At 65.0% G+C, this 15,890-nt stretch overlaps 1 protein-coding gene across 1 annotated transcript in view; it reads left to right on the top strand.

The window, feature by feature from the left end:
* The first annotated feature begins 389 nt into the window (after positions 1 to 389).
* Positions 390 to 15,890, top strand: part of NOTCH1 (notch receptor 1) — a 47,434-nt gene continuing 31,933 nt past the window's right edge. The window contains exons 1-2 of the mRNA XM_029204052.1: positions 390 to 651; positions 2,417 to 2,498. Of these exons, the coding sequence (XP_029059885.1) occupies positions 591 to 651; positions 2,417 to 2,498 (143 nt within the window). The 5' untranslated portion in view covers positions 390 to 590. The remainder of the gene's footprint in view (positions 652 to 2,416; positions 2,499 to 15,890) is intronic.

Raw genomic sequence — 15,890 nt, 5'->3', positions numbered from 1 at the left:
TGTCAATTGTCGCCGAGCACGGCTGAGGACAGAGCCGGATCCTTCCGCAGCCACGGACCAAACTTTTGGCCTCCGAAAACTTTCGAACGAGAAGTAGTCCCTAGGGCCGGGCCCCGACCCCGCTCCGCACCACCGCGGCCCCCAACCCCGGAGGACCCGGGTTCGGGACGCGCGCCCCACCCCAAGGAGTGCAGGGCTGGTCCAGGCGCGCGGAGGGGCGCGGCCAGCGAGGGGGCGACGGCTGCGGAGGGATCGGCGGGGGCGGGACCCGGGGGCGGGGCCTGCGGGGCGGGGGCGGAGCGCACGGCGGCCCAGCGCCTCACTAGTGCCTCGGCCGTGGGAGGGAGCGCAGGGGTGCGGGGTGCGGGGCGCGGGGCGCGGAGCGCGGGCGCAGCGGAGGAACGATCGCGGGCGCGGAGACGGGCCGGCGAGGTCGCGAGAGCGCAGCGTCGCCCTCCAGCCAGGAAGGAGAGGGCAGTAGCGGGCCGCCACCGCCCGTGGGACAGTCCGGAGCGCGCGTGTGCGCCCGAGCCCCGCCGGCCGGGCGCAGGAGGCCGCCACCGGGCGCAGCGGGCAGCCGGCGGGCAGGCATGCCGCCTCTCCTGGCGCCCCTGCTCTGCCTGGCGCTGCTGCCCGCGCTCGCCGCACGAGGTAGGCGACCGCCCGCCGCGAGCCCGCAACTTTCCGCGCCTTCGGAAACTTTTGGCAGCGCCCTAGGCGCGCGCCCCGGGTGGCTGGGAGCGGGCGGCCAGGGTGGGGAGGGGGACCGGGCGACCTGGGGCAGGGTAGGGGCCGGAGTCCCGGGCTCGGGGAGAAGGGCTGACCCTCCCCTGCTCCGCCTGCCCCATCGGGGCGGACTCACGCGGCTTGCTCCTGGAACCGAGTTTGGGGCCGGGTTTGAAGTCGGGTTTGAAGCCGGGCGTGGGCCTCTGGGGGCCCGGGAGACCCAGTCCTGGGCTCGTCCTTCGCCATACCGCGCGTGGGGCTCGCCGCCGGGGCGGGCGGACGAGCTGCCTACTACTTTTCGATTTGAATCGAGTCGGTTTTGGTTTCCTGTTGCTTTGGGGCCATTTATCTTTTTTCTTCGCCTCTTGCCCGCGCCGGGGGCGGATGTTGGGGCGTGGAGCGTGGAGCGTGGGGTCCGGGGCGCCGCGCTGGTCTTTACGAAGCCGCACTGCCGGACCCGGCCGCCGGGCGTGGTGGGCAGAGGGGAGTTGGGCGGGCCCGGCGGGCCCGGCCTCCTTCCCGAGTAAGAGAGTTTGCGCAGGGCCGGGGCGAGGGGCGCGGACCCAGGCGTCCCCGGGCTCCTGGCCGCCCCGCCCGCGGTGTCCCCTCCCCACGCCGGGTCGCTGCCCCCATCCCGGCTCACAGTTTGGGGAGGGGGGCGCGTGTGCGGAAGACAGCTGCTACTGGTGGGGCTTTCACTTTGTGAGTTCAAGTTTGGAAACCTTGCGGGGGGGGGGGCGGCGTGTGTGGGGGTCGGTCATTCCTGTCTCCACTTCACATCAAGAGGGTCTCCGAGGAATCGGATGGTGATTAATTCTTCTCTTCCCCCAAAAGTCGGAGGGAGCATTAGCTCCCCGGTTCCTGAAGTTAGGGTTCGGTGTCACACCCCGCCCCGGCCCCCATGGGGGGCTTAATTACATAGCCCTGGGAAGAGGAAGAGGCGAGAGCTTGACTGGTTGACCCCTTCCAGGGAGTGGGGTCGAATTCCTTCCAAATGGAGCATCTCCATCCCCCTCCCCTGGGTGTGTGTCGGGGGGGGGGGGGGGCTGCCACTGAAGATGCCCGCCCTGGGGAGCTGGTATTGGGTGTCGGTGGAGGCGTGGAGGCGCAGCCCGGTCCCTGGGGTGCAGTCCTGGTGCCCCAGGAGGCGGCCCTGGCGCGACAATGGGCCGCTCTGATTCCTCCGGCCGGCGCTTTGTTGGCGGGAGGGGCAGCGGGCCTTGCAGCTGTCGCATTTTCCCACGAGCGGAGGAGCTGAGTGTGGCCAGGGCTGCCCACCCCCCACTCAGCGCCGCCCCCTCGAAGAACTTGTTTGAACAGCAAGACAATCCTGGTGGTTGGATAGGGGCCTCAGCCCAGCCAGGGTCCCCAGTGAAGACGGGGTGGGGAGTGAGAACTTCGGGAGCGTGGCCCGGGGTCATCCCAGCTTTCCTCCACTGCTGTCCCCGAGGCGTCTCAGGCCACCCCGCCTCCACTTTGAGCATGACCTAGCCACCTGCCCCCCATCAACGGGCTCCCCCTCCCTCCATTGCTGACCCCAGAACTCTGGGCGGAATGTTAAATCCCCTTGGGGTTCATGCCAGGCTTCCTGGGGCCCCTGGCCCCCAGCAACCGCATGACAGGAGGTGAGGGGTGGGCAGTGCCCCTTGGGGTGCTGGCCAGGCTGACGTCTCCCTTTGCCTCCCCCCAGGCCTGCGATGTTCCCAGCCCAGCGAGACCTGCTTGAATGGCGGGAAGTGTGAAGTGTTCCCCAACGGCACCGAGGCCTGTGTGTGAGTATGCGCCCCTGCAGGGACCTGTTGCTTTGTCGGGAGCAGAGCCCCGGCCTCCTGCAGCGGGCCAGCAGGGACAGAACACTGGGCCATTGTCTTCTGGAGGCGGCCCAGAGGCTGGGCGGGTCACGTGCTGGTTTTATTGGACAAAGTCTGGCAATTACCTAATCACCAGCAATTATGCTGCGTGCGGAGCTGGCCTGGCCCGTAGAGGATGGAGCGCTCCTTTGTGGGCCACCTCAGGCTCCCGGGGAGCTAGGTGGGAATCGCTGGCACCCCATTTCTTTCCGAAGTCCCTGAGAAATAATTTGACCTGCCGGGGAGGCTCTGGAGCATCTGTAGAGAGGCCCAGCCCTCACCGCCCTGCCAACCGCCCTGCCAACCGGGAGGTACCTCTTCTGGGCAGGTGAGCGCCTCCTGGGCAGGTGATGCCTCTCAGCAAGAAACTGACAATTTCAAAGCCAAACCCACCCTTCCCAGCCCTCTGCCTTCCCGGCCTACTTCTCTCTGGCCTCAGGTGACGTTGGGGAAGGGAAGTTGGAACTCGTCTTGTTGGCTGTGCCCACCTCCGTTGGGTGTGGGGGTGGGAGTGTCTGCCAGAAACTTGGTTTCTGTCCTGGCATCTGCAGCTCTGGCCTCCTAACCGGCTGGCCCTTCACCTTCCCAGCCTTGGGTCCTCAGCTGTGAACTGAGGTCTGTGGTCGGGTAATCTGGTTAGAATCTACTGCCTGGCCGCCTGCCTCTGAGTACCAGTCAGCCTTAGGGAAGTTTTTCTGCTGTGGCTGATGCCCTTCAACTTGAGTTCGTCCCTGATGGGAATAATGAGGAGGTGCTTGGTGGCTGGAGAAACGCCCCCCTCCCCAGGCTGCCGAAGTGGCGCGCCCTCATTCCAACTGCTGAGGACCCATTCCCTTGACAACCCCCAGCCCGGGCTCACTGCTGCCCAGCCAGTGGGCAAGCAGCCCCTCCTTCCACTGCCTCCCACCCTCCCCAGACTGAAGCCAATTAAGCAGGTCTGTGAGCAGTTTAATGGACAAAGTGCATTGTGTCTTTGTCAGACGCTAATGAATGCGCACTACTTTTTTTTTTTTTTTTTTTTTTTGCTTTTTGGGGCCTTTTTCTCCTGCAGAAGCCTCACCGACGCTTGATGCCCTAAATCTTGTTTCCTTTCATTCAGAGACCGACAGCTGGGATTCAGTGGAAATGCAGTGGCTATTGTTGGGGAGGTGGATTAATGCTGGGTGATTAATTATGCGTGGCTTCCCAGAATGCAGACTCCTTCCCTGCCGCCCCTCGAGCTCGAGCTCCTGTGTAGGGGCGGGGGGCAGCCTCCGCGTTTCTGCAGAGGGCTTTGGGAGGGTGGGGGGCAGTGCTGTGCTGAGGAAAGTGGGAGCAGTCTCTTCTTGTCTGATCGGGGAGCCCGGACAGCCCTGGGCCTCTCGGGGCCAAAGCTCCAGCCGAGTGTTGCCTGGGCGGGGAAGGGGGTGCCTCGGGGTACATGCTGCTGCGGCTTACTCGCTGGCCTCAGGGTGAGGCACTTCAAGGGGATGGGGGTGTGCTCTCCCACTCTCCAAGCCTGGGCACTTTGGGAGTCCTGCCCCCCAAGATGGCCAGGGATCAGGGCTGTGGTGCCGGCCTTTCTCCTCCCTTGGGCCTGGCGCCCCGCCCCCCCTTGGCGGGAAGCCTGCCTGTCTGGCCTGGCACCCGGCCGGGCTCGGCACACAGAGACCCCATTGTGCACACCCCACAGAGCCACTTGGAAGGTGAACGGAAGCGCCGTCCTCGGAGGCCGCACCACTGGGCATCCCGGGTGGGAGGCAAGGGTATCAGAGCCGTGACCGGCTGGCCGGTCCCAGCTCTGCAGAGGCATGGGTCCAGGCTCACTGGGCAGTTTGGGGGGCGCTGCGGTCACCCCGGGGCCTGTGCCTTCCCGCTCTTGCCCATCACCCACCGTTGCGCAGAGGCCCCGGGAGGTCTGCTCATGGGGGAGGCCCTGCTCTCCTAGCTGAGGGGGAGCCACTTTCTTTCCTCAGAGGTGTCAGGGTGCAGGCTTCTGGGGCCCTGCTGACCTGGCTGTGAGTTCCAGCTCGGCAGCATCCAGCAGGACCCTCAGAAAGTTCCTAGACTTTTCTTGTTGACTTGCTGGCTCCCGCATGGCCAGGGCGTGGGAAACGGTGGTGTCATTGTGCCAGGCGCGTTAATAGCAGGTGACTCATGTGTTTCCACCCCGAAGAGAAGGAACCTTCCCTGAAGCTGCCAGTCAGGTGTCTGCAGGGCTCAGGGTGGGAAAAAGAGGTTCGTGTTGGTGTGAAGGCCCTCCGGGAGGTCACAGAGAGCCCGTGCCCGGCTGGCCAGTGGCCGCGACGGGAAGGCTGCGTGTCCCCATGGGCGGAGTGCTGTCTCTGGACGGTGGCTGCGTGTGGTGGCCCGGGGGCCGCCGGGGGAGGCTGGTGGCCCGGGGGGCAGGCTAAGGCGGGTCTTTGCGACCCTCTGCGCATCTCCAGCCTCCGTGCCGCCCCGTCAGTGCTGAGGAGATACCGAAGTGGGCTCCCCCTCTTTCCTTTTGATTGGGGTGGCGGTGTGGGAAGGCCTCTGGGGGCTGCCATCTGTGGGGTGAGCGTGCGTTTTCCGTCTGAAAGGCTTGTTGGTGGGGGGGCGCTGCCCGGTGCTGGGCTGGGAGCTGAGGCCCCGGGATGGCTCAGATGCTCCCCCTGCCTGCGAGAAAGTCAGAATTTTACCGGGACGTCTTCCAGGTGATCGCAGAAGTGGGGTGCACCGTCGTCGCACCCAGAGTACCTGGAAGGGAAGTCCGGCCAGCCAGCGTGTGGTGGCCCTCAGCTTTGGCCGATCCTGTATTTGAGGCCTGGCTTTGCCGCCCAGTGGCTTCGTGACCTCAGGTCATCGGGTCACCTGGATCCAGATCCCCCCCCTCCCGCCCAGTCTGTCATTCGGGGCTGACCCACGATTGATCTCTCGGTGATGCGTAAGGTTGCGTAAGAGGGGCACGCAGCAGGCGCCGGGCCAGGGTCCGTTTCCTCCCTGTCTTCTCCTTTTGAGTTGATGCTGCTGGTTTCAGGATCCTCATTTGAGAGTGTTTAGTTGGCTAACAAGTTAACTCAGAGAGCCCGAAAGGTGCAGCCTACTGGGCCCGAGCGGCATGCTGCCTGGGAGGCGCCGGCCAATTCGGAGACTTCATCGCCCACGATGGCTTCTATCAGTGCCTCTTCCTTGTTTGCTTCTGCAGTTCTGCGCGCCTGTCACGTGCTGGGCTCTGTTCTGGACTTGGGCACCGTGGGCTCAGGGCAGACACAGCCCCTGCCCTCATGGAGTCCACTTTCCGGTGTGGGGGCAGGAGAGGCAGCATGAACACATGATGTGTCAGGTGGAGGCGAGCGTGGTGGGTGGGGCTCGGAGCAACCCCGTAACCATGGGATCAGGCATGTAACGGAGCACAGAGAAGGTGGCACTCGGCCCCAGCATCACAGTGCAGAGTGGAGCCCAGCCCTAGCTCTTTCTCCAGAGCGTGTGTTCCTAACCACTGCCGCATCCTGCCTGCACTGCCCCGGGCCCTCGCTGGCCATTCTGTGAGGAAGCAGGGTGGGGACGGCAACTTCCCTTAAAAGAGGAGGTTCAGAGGGTCGGGTGGAAGTGACTCGGCTGCCCGGCTGCAGAGGGATGGAACGTTCTGTGTCTCTGTCACCTGGTCCGTCTGTTTCCAGTGAGTCACCTGCGAGCCTTGGGCGAGGCGTGGGGTGGGGGTGGGGGGAACAGGTTAATTCTCATCCTCACTCCTAGGCTGAGAGCAAACAAGGTCTGTACAGGACTTCCTCTGTTTATGCAGAGCCCGGGCTCCAAGGACGCAGGGTTAGAAAAACACACGGCAAACGCACAGCGTCAGCTAGAAAGCTTCACCTCCTGCCTCTGACTGCACAGGGACATCCAGGGACACGCACGCGATCTCTGCAGGAAGGTGCCTTCTGGGGCCTGGCCCTGCCTCTGTACAGCAGCCAACGCTTTTCCCATTGAGAAAATAATAGTGACGTGTTTTAACAAAGAGAAAAAAGGAAAACTGTGCCCTCAGCTGGAAGAGGGTGGGGCAGGGCAGATAGCTGATGGAGAAGCTCTTCATCAGGACAGCTGAGTGGGGACTGGGTGGCGGCGGGCATGGGCTGGGTGCTGGGACCCCGGGAAGCTGGAGTGGAGGGCCAGGGGGGCAGGTCCAGAGGGCGTCACGGCTCCACTCCCCGAGTGCTGGGTGGCGGTCCGAAGGTCCCAGGAGAAGTGGGACTGGCTGTCTTCCTCATTGACTGTGACCCTGATGGGTGGCCATGGCTGTCGCTGGCAGGTGGGGGCCTCCTGGGGTGGGGAGGGCACCTTTCCTGCTTCGTATCAGAGTTGACTGAGCGCCCTGATTGCCTTCCTCAAGAACGTAATGATGAGGCCTCCACACACAGCTGCTTTTATCCGGCCTCAGAAAACCCCCGGCAGACTTTTCTTCTCCAGGCTCATACCCCCTTGGGGTGGTGGCCAGCTCTGCTTTTCTCTAAACCCCCAGTTTCCCCAGGTGGGGAAAACAGGCTGAGAGATGAAGAGGCTGGGAAAGGGGGTGGGGATCTGAGGCCAGCTTGCATCAGCTTTTGCCTTCATGTACGGGCATATCCAGAACTTTTCAGACTCTTTCCGGAGGCTTTAATGAGTGGCTGGCTTCGGGGCATCACGACTGTGGGTCAGGATGTGTTTGGCGGTCCCGAAGCTCCCGGCGGGGCTATCTCTGGTGGGCCCCACCTCATGCCCCACCGCAGACAATCTAGCAGATACAGAGCCAGCTGGCTCTGGTTTGCTGTGCCCCTTCGGACTCGCGTCTCCTTTCTGGGCCCCAGGTTCCTCCTCTGTACGTGAGGGTGTGGGGTTAGGTGGCCCCCGGAGCTCCCTTCCAACTGCATCCCCGCAGGACCCTGGGATGTGCCTGTAGATACCCGGATGGTGGCAGTGGGCAGCAGCGTGGTGGGAGAGAGGTGGAGAGGTGGAGTGGAGAGGTGCCCAGGAGTCAGACCTGGCTGTGCAGCTGGGCAGCTTCTGCCGGTCTGGGGCCAGCTCTGGGCTCTGGTGTCCTTACCGCCTGGCCCGCTGGGCTGGGGACACACCCACTAGAGAGGGAGCAGTGATTGACAGGTACTGCAGAGGAGGGGCTGGCAGGCAGAGGAAGGCCCTTTGCCAGAGTGGCTTCTGTTGGCTTCTCCCCCGGCATCTCCTTTCTCAAGGCCTTGCCACCCTCCCCGACTCTGCTCTCTGAGAGCACGGGGAGCTGATGGCTAGATTGGGGGGGATCGATATTTGCTTTTAGGTGGTCAGTTGCACATATCCTAAGTTTTATGATTTTAGCTGTTTAAAGTGTACATTTCAGTGGCATTCAGTACATTCACAAGGTTGTGGAACCATCGCCTGTATCTAGTTCCAGAGCTTTTTCATCACCCGGCACAAAATCCCATACCCATTAAACAGGCGCTCGCCTTTCTCCTCCCACAGCCCCGGCGGGCACTCATCTGCCGTCTGTCTCTGGCGTTACCTGTTCTGGACGTTTCACACGCATGGAATCGCGCCTCTCCTCTCTCTTACCCGTCTTCGTTCACTCAGTGTGCGTGTCCATGCCTCGCTCCTCTGGGCGCTGGACTTGACCTGCCTGAGACTGTCAGGGACTGGCTGGCGGTGGCACCAGCATCCTAGTCCGTATGTGGTCTTGGACAGAAGTCCAGAGGGGGTGGGTGTTGGGGGTGGTGGACGTGCGGAAGGCTTCCTGGAGGAGTTGGTTCTCATTTCCGTGCCTGTGTGGCCGCGCGCCTGGCAGCTGCGGAGCCCCCTCGAGTGGGGCCCGGCACGTATTGGGTGTATTCGTTAGGATGGCCCAGCGTGCCCACGGTGCCAGCCTGCTCAGGGCTCCACATCAGCTTGCGGCCTCGGCTTCTGCCCCTGGGCCTTGGCTGGCGCAGGCTGCGCGCCAGCGGGCCCAGAGGAGGGGCACCAGGACTCCAGGGCCAGCGCCCCACCTGCCCGGCGTCAGCGTCAGGAATGCGAGGGGAAAGCGGACTTTTATTGAGCACTTACTAGGTGCTGGGCCTGGGGCTGGGCGGGCAAGGCAGACGCAGGCCCGGCCTGTGCAGGAGAAGGAGGCTCGTTGTTTCAGAGCCAGACTTCAGGGCAGACGCCTTAACTGCTTGCGGCGCGAGGCCAGTGCTGTGGGCACACCCCGCCCGGGTGCCCCAGGCCTGCCGCGGCCTTGGGGTGAGCCCACCGCGGAGACAGCGGGCAGATGGGCTGGGACAGGTCAGCAGGCAATGCAGCCGCAGGCAGGAGAAGCAGCTAGGGGCAGCGGCGGGCGGTAAGGCTTTGCATGTGAGACCCTCGGCCCCTGCCCACGTCATCTGCCTGCTTCCCGGCCTCTCCCTGGGGTGGGAGCACATCCTTTCCTGGACCCTCAGGGTCAGCTCAGAGTTACTGGGTGTACCCCTAGCAGGAGGCACTCAGCCTTGTGTGAGAGGAGAGAGGGCCAGGGGTCTGGCCCTTCGCTCTTAGCCACAGATGGGTCCCCTCCAAGTGGCCCTCGGGGCTCAGGGAGGCTCCGTGTTTCCTCCAGGGCACCAGAGGGGCCCGCAGGCCCTTGAGAAAGTGGCCCTCCTACGGTGTTAGCATCATCCCAGTGGGGAGGGTCGAGCTGGTCCCCGCGTCACAGGTGGGGGTAGCTCTCTGTGCATCTCTGGGACGCATGGAACTACGGGAACAGAACCCCTTCCCAGGGTTTCACCACTGAGTGGTCCCTTCTTGCTGAGGGTCTCCTCCCGCCCTGCACCCTCTGCCCCTGCGATGGAAGCATTCTGGGAAAGGGGGCCCTCGACCTCGCCATCCACTCCCCCAGGCTCGGGGGCAGGGGTCATCATCCCGTCGTCCACACTGTGGAGTGTATTAGGTCAAGCACTGCCTGCTCCCCGCTCCCTTCCTGACACCGAGCTGCTGCCTTGAGTGGGCACCCATCAGGTGGGGTGTGGACACCTCCAGAGGGCCCGGCCTCTCCTTCCAGGCAGCGCGCCCCACTCTGCGGCTCAGGCCTCCTGGGGCCCCCTGCCACGTGCTGCACTGGGGGGTCTTGGGCTCTCCTGGGCTGGGGCTGGGGGCCGTCTTTGGAGGTCTGACCTGGAGCCTCTCTCCGCCTGAGCGATGGCGGCGGCCCTCTGGGGCCCTCACGGTTTCCTGGAAGGAGTGCCCAGGGTCCTGGCTCCCAGCGGGCCTTGATGGGGGCGGGGGATGCCCTGGGGAGGCCTCACCTCCAACGCCTACACGGCGGTTCCCAGCCCTGAGAGTCGCTTGGGCGGGCCGCCAGCCCCCGCCTGCCTTCACCTGGGAGTCCTTGCGGGGCGGGTGCCGGGCGCAAATGCTGCTCCAGAACCTGCGCCCACAGAGCCCACCGCCACCCCACGGCTGCCCGGGGACAGGTGGGTGCCGGGTGGGAGCCGCTCTCAGCGGCAGTAGGCCAGGCCCAGGCCCAGCTCTGTTGTCGGGACTTTCGCCAAAGAAACGGCCGTGTTGTGACCCTGCCGCGCGCAGCCTGGCCTGGCTCCGTGAGGTGGGAGCCTCGTCCCCGCCCGTCCCGCCGGCTCCGTCTGTCACCGGGCTGGGTGTCAGTCGTGTGTCTCTGAAGGGCTTGAATTGGTTGCTCTTCTCAGCTGGGTAAACGGTCCCTCGTCCCTCTGTTGACACTGTGATTTGCTGAACAAACTCTCGCCGCACAGGTGGCACGAAAGGCCAGCCTCACCCAGCCCAGCCGAGGGCTCGTGCAGGCGGGTCCCGCGTCGTCACATGGACCTTAGTGTGAGGGCGGTGGGCCTGGGAGAGGGAGGGGCTGAGGGTCTGATACACGCTGGATGGGGGACAGACAGCTGGAGGCTGGGAAGAGCCCCGGCTCTGGGCCTGGTGCCAAGGTGCCGCTCGGGCCCGGGGCCGTCCCCTTCTCCGGGGATCCCTCCCGGCCTCCCGCCTCCTTCACCCCAAGATCACGGGCCAGCACCGTCACAGCCGAGCGGCGGCCCCTCTGCCGGGCCCCGGGGAGGCCCCCGGCCCCGTTTCAGCATCGGCCAGCCTGCTGGGCCCCAGAAGCTGCCGGGAGGTCGTGGCGCTGCCCTGGACCCTGGCCGCCCCGGCAGATCGTCGAGGGCCCACGGGGGACGCGTGTGCGAGGAGGTGGGCGGCAGCCTCTGGGAAGATCTGTCAGCAGCCCAGCAGCAGGACCTGGGGCACGGGGACCTGCCTCCCACCATTTCCTCTCTGTTTCGGTTGTTGAGAAGCGGAAACTTCACGGTTACTGGAAATGAGAGGTTTGGGGGAGAAGCCAGAGTTTTGAGTACGTGTGTTTTTCCCTGAGAGCTTTTCAGTAAGAGCGATGCTGAACTAAAGGCCGGGCTAAGGCGGGGACAGGCGGGGGCCTGGCCACACTTCCGCCCCTTGGGGCCTCCGTCTCCCGTCCATCCGGAGGGCTGGGGGAGGTGACTACCTCTGGGCCTTCTGGGTCAGCCGAGGGTCTCATTACCCCGCTCCCCAGGCCGGTACCGGCTCCTAGGGGGCGGCCCCAAAGGGCGGGGCTCCCCTCACTTCCTCCTCCGGGGTCAGGATGAGGGTGGCCCCAGGCCTGTCTGGTTCAGAGCCAGACGGGGGAGGCCAGACAGGGCTGTGTGTCCCGGCATCCACCATGGCAGGGGCCCAGACCATGGTGGCATCCTCCCGGGTGGTCCAGGGTCCAGGGTCGGCACAGCATAGGCACTTGGCAGGTATGTGGCGTGCGCGCCTGGTTGAGGGCTGGAGCCGTGGGCGCGGAGCAGGGAGTGGAGTCAGGTGGGCAGATCCAGGTTTCGGGAAGGCCCAGCTTGCAAGACACAGGGAGGCTCGGTCTGAGCCGGTTGCCCAGCACTGGGCTTCCCCCGTCCCAGCACGCTGCTCCCACCTGGCCGGGCTGGGATGGTGCGGCCACATCCGTAGCACGGCCTGTGCTGGGCTGTGTGACCTTGGGCTGCTCACTCACCTCTCTGAGCTCCCCTATGAGAAGTATCACAGATCGGTCCCACGTGGTGGTCCCGTGGATTGATCCCAATGGGACGCGTCGGCTTAGCTTTACTCCACACTGGAGCTCGTTCCTAATACTCTGAGGCCTCGTCCAGAAAGCTCTCCCAGAGACTAGCGGAGCTCAGGATTTGGGCGAGGTCACACAAGGGCAGAAGGTCATGCCCCACCCAAGAACCTACTGCTTTCCCCACAGGGAAGAGTCCCCCCAGACGGCCCTAGACCCACACCAACTGGCCCAGGATGCCCGGGTGGCCCCAGGGTGTGACAGTGCAGGCCTGTCCCACGCAAGCCTGGGTGCAGCTGGCAGGATTCTATCTTCTGGTGTTTCCTGTGCCCCCCGGTGCCTTGGGGACTGTGCTGGGCCTGGGGTGAGAGCAAGGGCTATAAGTGGATGGCCAGGGGTACCATGGGCCCGTGTGCAAGCCTTGGCGGGGGGCACGGGAGCCTGGTGGTCTGCCTTGGGTGGGGTGGGTGGCGGTGGGCAGGTGGCCTGCCTGAGCTGGGAGAAGGGTCCAGAGCGAGGGGCGCTGGTGGCGGGCCCTGGGATCCCACGGAAGCCTGCGCCCTGCGCTGCGGCTTAGTCAGGGGCCGGCTCTCCTTTGGCCTGGCCTGGGGATGGCTGGCTGTGGCCTCCGTCCCCTCCGTCCCCAGAGCCAGACAAGACAGGAAGGAAGGCCACGCAGGCACTGTGGGTGAGGGTGGTGACAGGTGTCCGGTACTGGTGGGGCCCTCCTGCTGCCTGGAAGGGGTGCAGGGGAGCTTGGGCCCAGAGCGGTCCCACCCACCGGCTGGGAGCTCCCCAATTCCCAGGCTTCTCACCCAGACACCCCCCCTCCCCAATCTGGGGTTTTGAGTTTCAGCTGATCTTGTGGGGTTGTAAGAATGCATTGTCTGCTCCGGCCCTCCCGGTCTGGGGAGAGCAGGCGGTCAGGCAAGAAATCCAGGCTGCTGGGGGCAGGGGGCGGGGGACAGCTGGGGCGCAGGGGACCCACACATTCCTTCTCTGCCCAGGGAGCTACTTCTGGCCCTTTAGCTGCCTCTAGGGGGGCGGCTGTGCTCTGACTGCGCCCTGGTGGCCGGCGTCGGGCCACCCTTGGGGGCAGGAGAGGTTAAGAGCTGCATTCAAATCCAAGTGGTGCCGTGGGCATAACCTGGCTGAGCCCTGCTTTTCTCGTCTGTAAAATGGGCCCTGTGTGTCCTTGCAGGGCTGTTTCAAGAGTAAGATGAGATACAGCTGGCAGACTCCAAGTAGGTCCGGGAGTGCGGGGGGGTGCTGTCCACAGTTTCTTCATTCTGGGACCCATGTCAGGGGGTCCTTGGTGTCCTCCCCCTGCATTCTCGACCAGACGCTGGACACAAGCGGGGCTGCCCCCAGCGTCTGCCCTGGTCAGTGGGAGAGGACAGGAGCGCCGCCGGGCCACCCTTCCCTCTTCCCGAACCTCTGGGACGGCATCTGCTCCTGAGAGCAGAGGCGGGAAGTTGCAGAATGGTTTCTGGCTTTGGTGCGGAGCTCGGCCTGCAGTTGCTGACTTAATTTATCGCGTTTTGGATTAAGCCCTCCCCGTGGCGCCAGGCTGCGCGCGCATCCACCCCTTCATTGCATCCGAGCGTCTGGGGACGCAGGTCTGGCTCCGTCCTGCTTGGGAGCAGAGGCCCCCGGCAGCTGTGGGGATCCCTGGCAGTAGGGGCGGCAGGCTCGTCCACGTGGGTCTCGGGGCCGTTGGGGTGAGCCCAGGGAAGGACGCCCATTCCAGCCTTTCTCCAGCTTCAGGCTCCATCTTTTGGGGGTGGTTGGTAAATTCCCCCAGCAGAGTGCGGGCGTGGGGGGCAGCAGGCTTTTCTCACACGCCCAACAGCCCCCGGGGCTCTCTCAGGACAGCCCGTTCCCGGGACCCCCTGGCCCCGTTGGCTGTGCCTTTTGCAGTGTCTGGGGTGGGGGGGGGGGCTGGCCAAGCAGCGGCCGTCCCTGCCCCATGGGTGGGTCTGGGTTGTCTCTGCCCGCTGTAGCTGGGCCATCTCCGGGAAGCCGCTAGACCTCTGTACCGGCCCTTCCGTCCCTTCAGACGGGCAAGCCACTTCCCACGTCAAGGGTGAGGCAGCTCTGAGCGCCGCGGGGGGCCCTGAGCCACGGGCGGGCATTGTTTTCCCTGCAGTGGGAAAGGTGGCTTCCCGGGAGGACGGCTTCCGTCCCACACACAAAGGGTTTCCCCGTGCTCCGGCACTTCCTATTTCCAGCATATTTTAAACCATCCAAAGATGCAACTTGGGAGAAAGATTCTAGACAAAGAGCGGAGAGTGCTGGGAGCGGCTGCTGGGGCCAAGTGCGCTCCACACCCCACCCCACCCCGGGGCCAGGTTTCCTCCTCGGCCTGCTGCTGCCACTCTGCACTGAGGATCATTGTTGTTCGGGGTTGGGGTCTGTCTGCATCAGACCTGGCTGGTCCCTTTCCAGGGTCCCCCATCCCTCTGCAGCCCTGACTGCCCTTCTCCTCCTTCCCGACGCCCTGGGAGCCAGGGCAGGGACCCCCACCCCCACCCCGCCCCGCCACCGCCCCACGGAGCTCTGAGCTGCCCCAGCCCAGCGGCTGCACAGGCTGGAGGGAGACCACAGCTCTGCCAGCTCTGGTGGGCCCCCCTGCAGTCACTTCCTGGGGCAGTGGGGCGGCAGGTCGGGCAAGGGGGCAGCAGTCCCACGCTGTAGCCTCCAGACCCATGGAGGGCCGACCACGCTCCGGGCTGACCCGGCACACCCCACCTGACCCATGCCCTGATGCAGAAAGGGGCAGAGATGAGGGGAGTGCAGAGGGCCATCTTCCAGGTGGCCCTCGGGTACAGCAGAGTCACAGCTGGGACCCAGCCTGCCCCTCAGACCGATATCTGGACAGAGGATCCTGCAGGCTTGAAAGAAACCTGGGGACGTTGCCTGCTGTGGCTCTTCGTCCTGGGGGCTTTGGGGAGCTGAGGGCAAGGGGCCGTCGGAGTCACTGGGTGCCCTCGCACCCTGGCTCTCATGTCTCCCCGGGGGGCTCTGTTCCCCAGAGCTGAGCTGTCCTGGCTCTTCCCAGTGAGGAAGGACCCCAGGACCCCGGGTGGGCGCAGTGGGGGTGGCCAGCAGGTGTCACCGAGCACGCACCCCACCTGCTGTGAGCACGTCATCCATTAGCAGCTGGTGTCTGCTGGAAGGTGTGACCCCTCAACTGGGATATGGGAGGCCTTGGACTGGCCTCTGCCCAAAGGAGCCCAGGACCGACCCCCACACCTTGGCCAGGAACACAGTTGGGCTCCTTGACCCCGCCCCCTCTGGGGGAGGAGCTGGGGACCCAGAGTCTGGAGGCCCCCTGTCCTGCTCTCTCCTGGCCTCAGTCTCCCTGTTCAGTCTGCAGGTGGCCCCAGTCGCCTGGGCTGGGACAGGGGTCTCAGAACCTCCCGGCCAAGCTGCCCAGGGGTGGGCGGGCCTGCCTGCCTGGTGGAGGGCCTTAGTGCTCTTTGTTCAGTGCCACGGACCACCTCTGGGGAGGAGTGCAGGTACCAAGATGAGCCATCCATGCTCTCTGGCCCCCGTCATCAGGGGCCCTGGTGACACTGTGGGTTGGAGGCTCCTGGGCAGAAAGCCTGTGAAAGGAGGCTGTGCTGGTGTGGGGAGAGGGCTTCTCGGCCGGAACCCACTGCAGGCAGAGCTGGGCCAGGCTATGGGGTGGGAGGGGCCTTCGGCTGTGGGACCCACAACCTGGGGACGGGACCCCAGGTCCTGACTCGGCCTCCCTGGGAGCAGGCGGCTTGGTGGCCCCCAGCTTGGGGGCGGGTGTTTGGGAAGGGTAACACCCCCCCTCACCTTTGTTGCTTGTGAGTAATCACGCTGCCCTCTGCGGCCAGAGGAACCTTTGGACTTCGGAGGTGGCGGGAAGATGGGCTGGAACGGACGCTGGTGGAGGGGCTGTCCCAGGGGCGGGCACGGGGAGTCTGCCTTCCCTGCTACTCCGGAGCCAGGTGAGAACAGGACGGCTGCAATCAGCCGGGGGCTCCTTCCACCTGGGGCTCGGGATGCAGGCTGCCTGCTTGGGGGTCCAGGGCCCAGAGACCTGCAGAGCTGTCCCTTTCTGTGTTGGGTGGCACGGCCCCTGCCCACCTTTGGGGTGCAGGCTCCGGGCCCTGCAGATGTGGCCTCCGGCCGGGGTTACAAGCTCGTCCTGCACATCCTGGGCCCCAGGCAGCGTGGGGTGGGGCGGGGCCCTCTGTGCCTGGGGAGCCCTTGTGTCCCTCACGGCTTTCCTTAAACAGGCGCACCTC

The sequence above is a fragment of the Monodon monoceros genome, unplaced genomic scaffold (genome assembly GCF_005190385.1).
Source record: "Monodon monoceros isolate NGI ecotype Baffin Bay Population unplaced genomic scaffold, NGI_Narwhal_1 Super_Scaffold_5, whole genome shotgun sequence".
Taxonomy (NCBI): Eukaryota; Metazoa; Chordata; class Mammalia; order Artiodactyla; family Monodontidae; genus Monodon; species Monodon monoceros.
This window is presented reverse-complemented; position numbering and strand designations above follow the sequence as displayed.